Raw genomic sequence first — 6,138 nt, 5'->3', positions numbered from 1 at the left:
ATATATATATATAAAATAAAGAGATTACGATTCAACATATTGAAGACTGTTGAGTTATATCTGATCTTGGCATGCTTGCTTGCAAGTTTTCTACAAGAGTAGAGCAAAAATTGGTATAACAATGTGTGCAATAGATACTATTATGGCCTTATGCAACATGTTGAAAATTGGCTATAGATCGTGTGCCTATGTGTATGCGTGTGCACAAGGGGGAGGAGACACGTATATATATGTGCACATGTACATGCATACATGTGCATGTGCACATATATGTACATGTATATTAAATTTGAGATTATTTATAGGAGTGTGCCAATGCACAAAGTCTACTATACAATGGATATTTTGCAACAAAAATAACCAGATTAGCACAAACCAAAACCAATTGCTTGCTTCTTCATACATGGGCTCCAATATGTGATGTTGACATTTACCATAGATGATTTGTGTCATGATTAACACATGCCCACAAGTGCACTCGTGTACAATCAACATCCACATAGACACATATTGCACAATACAACTCATATGTGCCACAAAAATCCACATGGATATACATGCATATACATACAAGCCTCTATACCATTAGCTATAGCCACTCATGTATGACCCTAGAGATGGGCCATGGGTAAAGAAGTATGGAATAAGCAACACACTAATCCACATGATTATACACTTATACGTATATATCTAGAACCATTGGAGTCTTTTCCTCCAAAATCTAAACTATACCGTACAAGGGTTTTTTCTTTCAACTACCACTTGGTAGATGCCCAAAATTAAGCATATCTTTATTCCCACCCAAATATAAACGACGATCTCTTCAATAAATCAAACTAATGTTTCATACGCGCAAAACGCTAGGCCGCTTCGTAACAACTTCACTACCCCGACATGATAAGTGAAGTTGTCATGTGAGCAATCCATTTCTCCTCTTTCTCTCTCCTCTTTTCCCTTTGTTTCTAATTTTTTTCTTCACCCTCTCTCTCTCAATTTCCTATGTCTAATTTTCTCTCTTTTCCAACCTTCTATTTTAGTTTATTTTTTCTTATCTTCCGATTCTCTCTCTCTCTCTCATTTTCCCCTCTCTCATCTCTTTTCCTTCTCTTCCTCTCCTCTTTTTTCCTTTTTTTTTCTTCCTCCTCTTCACTCTTTTTAATTTTTTTCTTCCCTTTTAAATTTTATATTTCCTCTATTATTCTCTCTTGAAGTATATATATTTCATATTTTCCCTACATATAAATCTCTCTTTATGTTCATATTCTCTCTTTTCTCTCACTCCACCTATTTCTTCTCTATCTCTATTTAAGTCAAAAACTATATTAAAAATATGAATTTAAAAACAACTACTTTCTTTCTTCTTTCCCCCCTCCCCATCTTTTTGTCTTTCTTCTTTTCTTCTTCTTCTTCTCTCTCTCCTATCTTCCTTTCAAAGTGTGTGGCACACTATGTCCAAAAATCTTTAAATTGAAAAAAAAAAATAAAATGGTTGAATTAAAAGGAAAGTTTAAATTAAAAAGTCTAAACTATCTTTTCGTGTATGTGTGTGTGTGAAACTTTTGATTTAAAAAGAATATTGATTTTATTAAAGGGGAGATATATATATATAGCTTTTAAAAAGGTTGAATTAAAATTAAAGTTTAAATTAAAAAGTTTAATCTAACTTTGTATGTGTGTGAGTGTGTGTGAAACTTTTGATTTAGAAAGAAGATTGATTTTATTAAAGGGGTATATATATATATATATATATATATAACCTAGGCCCTACACATGAGAGAGGGAGGGAGAAGGAATTTAATTAAAAAGAGAGGGAGAGATTATACATGACGGAGGGAAGAGGGTTTTAATTTTTAAAAAGGAGAGAGAGAGAGAGAGAGAGAGAGAGAGACTAGGTAGGCCCTACAATTTTTTTTTTTGGGGGGGGGGGGGGGGGGGGGGGGGGGTTTGCGGCGGCAGGCTTTAAATTAAAAAAGGAAGGGGGAGGAGAAAAGGAGAGATTACACGTGGAGGGGAAGGGAGAGGGTTTTAATTGAAAAAGTCAGATTTGGAAAACATGGGTTCAAGAAGCCCTCTAGAGGTTCGGGGTATTTCAAACCAACCAAAATAATGTAGTAGTAAGATAAGATATAGTCATGCACTCTTAGTGACTTTTCGATAATATGTTTTGCACTTGTGGTATGCAGTTATAGTTGAGCATCAACATATTAAGCTATCACTAAGCCATTGAATTTGTTTCACAACGTTGTTGACAATATCAATTGTGCTATCTTCTAGTATTTCTGATAATTCATTTCTTAGAAGAATTCGGAACACATTGAAACCATAGAGATACAAAGCCTTTGTGGCAGTTCACTATTAATTTACAAAATTTTCCAGATATGTGGTACACAGAAAGACCCACGATCCAAACCAGCTTTTGGTGGGAAATGAGACTTGCCAACACAAGCTAAGAATAATTGAGTAACAGGAATTGCATCTCTGCTTGCTCAAGTTGAAAAGGAGCTATCAGGACAGGAAGTCTAGTTTCCTTAGCTTAACCTGTCGTTTACTTTTGAGCTGTTTCAATGAATGGACTGGTCTGTCCAACCATGGTGCATCTAGACCAATAGTCATCAGAGAAAGAGGTCCACTTGCATTTACCGGAGACTCTGTCTGGTAGTGAGAAGATACCTCACTGTAAACCATAAAAGACTAAGGCTCCAACTGCAGCAGCACCTAGTAGCACACCCAGGATCACAGTAATGGGTGCAGCATTCCCACCCAATGCTCGCCCTGTTTCTGGATCATATGGAGCAAACCTCTTCTTGGGAGCAGCACATTGAGGGCACTTAAATCCCTCAGGCTGCTCTCCAAGCACTAGAGTTTTAGAACACAATGAACACAATTCATAATCAGAGAGAAGTAAATTTGAGACACCACACCTGCTCATCAAAAGGCTTGGTCAAAGTGTATATATAACCACAATCCAGACAGATGTGAGTAGCTCTTTCCTGCAAGCCAAGCAAGAATAAAACAAGGTAAGCATGGAACCCATGTACTTGTATTTCATTAGTAACAGTTGAGATCGAATGAAAAGTACTGATAGTATGAAGCTTTTTGTTTCTGGATGCATAAGAGATCAGATGAGATTGCCATAAACTACTCATTAGCTTGAAGCTATTTGCTTCGGCATGCATGCATAAGAACAATTTTCTATGCTTAGAGTTGGTTCCACGCAAATGTTTCTTTGAAATTCCTACCGAAACTGATTCCTATCCAACTGGCACACCATGTATTAGGGCAGCAGAATCAGGCAGTTCCAAGTTGTCAAAATTGTCATCTTTCTAGGGAGGAGCAAGGGTTTTTAACTTCATGGGGCATTGACGGATGGCTTATGAAAGTCAATGTTTCTGTGCAATAAAGCAATGATGGCCATCTTGCACGGGAGAGGGGCCCCACCTTGTCCAGGCTTGGCTCCTCTCTTTGTGAATGAAGTGACCCACAGAATGTAGCGTAAGCTGCATGCTATCAACTGGGAATTGGTTCCTAGGTTGTCGAGAAAGTTCTGATTGGCATGCCATCAGAGAGACAGGTCAATTCATGTAGGACACATCCTGTGCCCCCCATCAGGTGACTTAATCATTGGTGACATTGCAGAAGTAAACTGAGCCTGTGGAAGGGCTGGGATCAAAACTCCGAGGTTATCCTTGATGGCAGTAGATAGCCACTGTGGCATGCAACTACTGAACAACAAAAATGTCCGTGCATGTGTGCCTCTGTGTGTGTGTGCACGTGCGAGCATGTGTGTGAGTGATAGTTATTCTTGCCAGTTCCATCAGGAAATTGTACTTTCTGATGGACCAGGTTTGATCTCACAAGTTACTTAGACAGTTTCCTACACCGAAAAATGCAAAATAACAAAAGAAAACAGAAAATAGGGAAACAAAAAACAACAAAAGCCTGCACACATCTAAGAAATCTACAATACAAAAAATGCAGAGATGTGCATAGTCTACAAAGATAGAGAAGACCTTCTGAGCCTCTGTTAGCTTTCTGCCAAATCGAGGTGGTGCAGGCCTTTTGGGCAATTTCTTCACATCTACTTCTGCCCCTCTACAAACAAGAACAGGAAATATTCAGTTGGAATATATTTCTCGCACCCATTAGGATTGCTAGATGCAAAGGCTCATCATTTATTAAAGTGATTCAGAAGCAAGATGGTATGCTGTCACAGCTGCACTATTGATAATTTTCTCAAAACTGAATTTCTGAAGAATTTAGTGCAAGCAGGCTGGCCATCTCACCTGCTTACAACAAAATAAACTGAATCAGGCTTCGCTTGTATTGCTGTTTTGGTAAAGCCTAGTTTGTCAGCAGGCCACAACTCATCTCCAAAGAAACTGCTGGTGTAAATGACTTGATCACCGGCCTTCAGGCCAGCCTTTGCTGCATTACCACCACCTTCAACTGCCTGGAATGTAATTTATGTCACTTTGAAGGAATAACATTAATGTCTAGAAAGTAACGGATGCCACTCAGTTCTGAGTGAATGCTGAACTGCTGCACATATGGTGCACTACAAAATTTCCATTCCAGATTCTGAATTAAACTTCACACCCATAAAAGGACTTGGCAGTATAAACACTTCAAAAATGCAGAGTGGGCCTTATGTAGATCGTGCTATCAAAACATGCTATCAGAGAGATTACGTCCAAAGCAACATTGCCTGAGTGGGATGCGTATAGACTAACATGGAGACAGGACTTTCTACATAGATTATGAACTAGGGTTGATAGAAATCTCATGCTGTTTATGTTAAACTCCAAACAAAAGGAAGGACTGTCCAGCCAATGCAGGATGTGTGATCACTTACTGTGATGATTACTCCACCACCCGACTTCTGTCCAAGGGTGAGGCCGAGGGGCTTGTCCACTTCAACCTCAATGGTTTTGCTGGCACCTGCGGTTCTAGCTCTAATCTGAAGCCCGCCATTCCCAGAATACCAGTTCAAGATGAGAAGTGCAAAAGGCATGCCGTGAGAAAACTAACATAATGTTGAGAGTTAAGATTATTCCAGACAAAGAAGTGAACACCCCACTGGAGGAAGACGAACTGATGAGGCTCCTCTGGAAGAAGAATCGCAGAAGGTTCTAGATACGACTCCCGTTTCAGGAAGAGATGAACCAAAGAACGAGCTCTGATGATCAGAAGCAAGAAAACTGAGTGACCTATAAGAAGAGAAAGATGATCCAACACAAGAAGTTTTACACATTTTCCCATGTGAGAAAAGGGGCTCTTTTCCCTTTTTATTCCCTATGGTGTTCAACATTACGAGACATAATGAGCTCCTCCAATGCAGGCACCGCATACCCAGCAAGGTGCAGTCGGAGGCAGCAGTTGCGGGCCCAGGGTTAGAGTGTTCAACATCATGAGCTTCTGCAAAGGAGGGACCGCATGCCTAGCTAGGTGCGATTGGGGGCAGGCCGCTGCATCTACCTAGGTATTCGGTGCCACCGCATATCTAGCTAGGCGCGGTTGGGGACAGGCCACTATCGGCCCCTCACACCTAGCTAGGTATGCGAAGCCTCAGTCGCTCGCAGAAGCTGATAATGTAGTCGTGATTCACAATGTGAGCATTACGGTGGGAATTTGTCTAAAACTTCTTGAGCAAGATTAAGCTTCAACCGAAACATGCCCTACCTGGGGTTTGACAGGTGGTGAGATGGAGGGGGCAACACCAGGCGATTTCGAAAGGAGAGTGGAGGAAGAGGAGGAAGCGTGCGTGCCGGCGTGGAGCACAGAGAAAGAAGCCATGGCTGACGTCGTCTTCTTATTGTCTTCCTGTTTTTCTTGTCTGCTTCTTCGTCTTCTGATGATGCTTCTAAGTTCTTCGTTAAGGTTGCGATGTCTCAGAGACACACAAAGAGAAAGAAAGAGAGGACATACGAACTTCAGCTTTGGCTGGCAACAGAGAGCAACATGAGCTTAGCAACGCGCCACGTGTCCTGGCGCGTGTGTGGCGCACAGCCCTCTACCTCAACCTCTCTTTGTTTTCCCACGTTTTCTTTCTTTTTTTGAAACGAATAAATATTTTTAATTATACCTTTTTGGGATGTGCTGCACAGGGTTTGAACTTACACACCCCTAACTCAACCCACA

At 40.6% G+C, this 6,138-nt stretch overlaps 1 protein-coding gene across 1 annotated transcript; it reads right to left on the bottom strand.

The window, feature by feature from the left end:
• Nucleotides 1–2,314: 2,314 nt before the first annotated feature.
• ENH1 (rubredoxin family protein) lies at nucleotides 2,315–5,918 on the bottom strand. The gene is made up of 7 exons (XM_087686555.1): nucleotides 5,680–5,918; nucleotides 5,078–5,176; nucleotides 4,853–4,957; nucleotides 4,284–4,450; nucleotides 4,011–4,092; nucleotides 2,922–2,990; nucleotides 2,315–2,842 (listed from the first exon to the last, which is right to left on the bottom strand). Exons 1-7 carry the CDS (start codon nucleotides 5,791–5,793, stop codon nucleotides 2,672–2,674), a joined length of 807 nt encoding a protein of 268 aa, XP_087542681.1. The 5' UTR covers nucleotides 5,794–5,918; the 3' UTR covers nucleotides 2,315–2,671.
• Nucleotides 5,919–6,138: the final 220 nt, after the last annotated feature.

The sequence above is a fragment of the Lygodium microphyllum genome, chromosome 10, assembly GCF_053477565.2.
Source record: "Lygodium microphyllum isolate KBCC chromosome 10, Lygodium_microphyllum_v1.1.10, whole genome shotgun sequence".
NCBI lineage: Eukaryota > Viridiplantae > Streptophyta > Polypodiopsida > Schizaeales > Lygodiaceae > Lygodium > Lygodium microphyllum.
The sequence above is the reverse complement of the archived record's forward strand: the minus strand, read 5'-3'. Positions and strand labels throughout refer to the sequence as shown.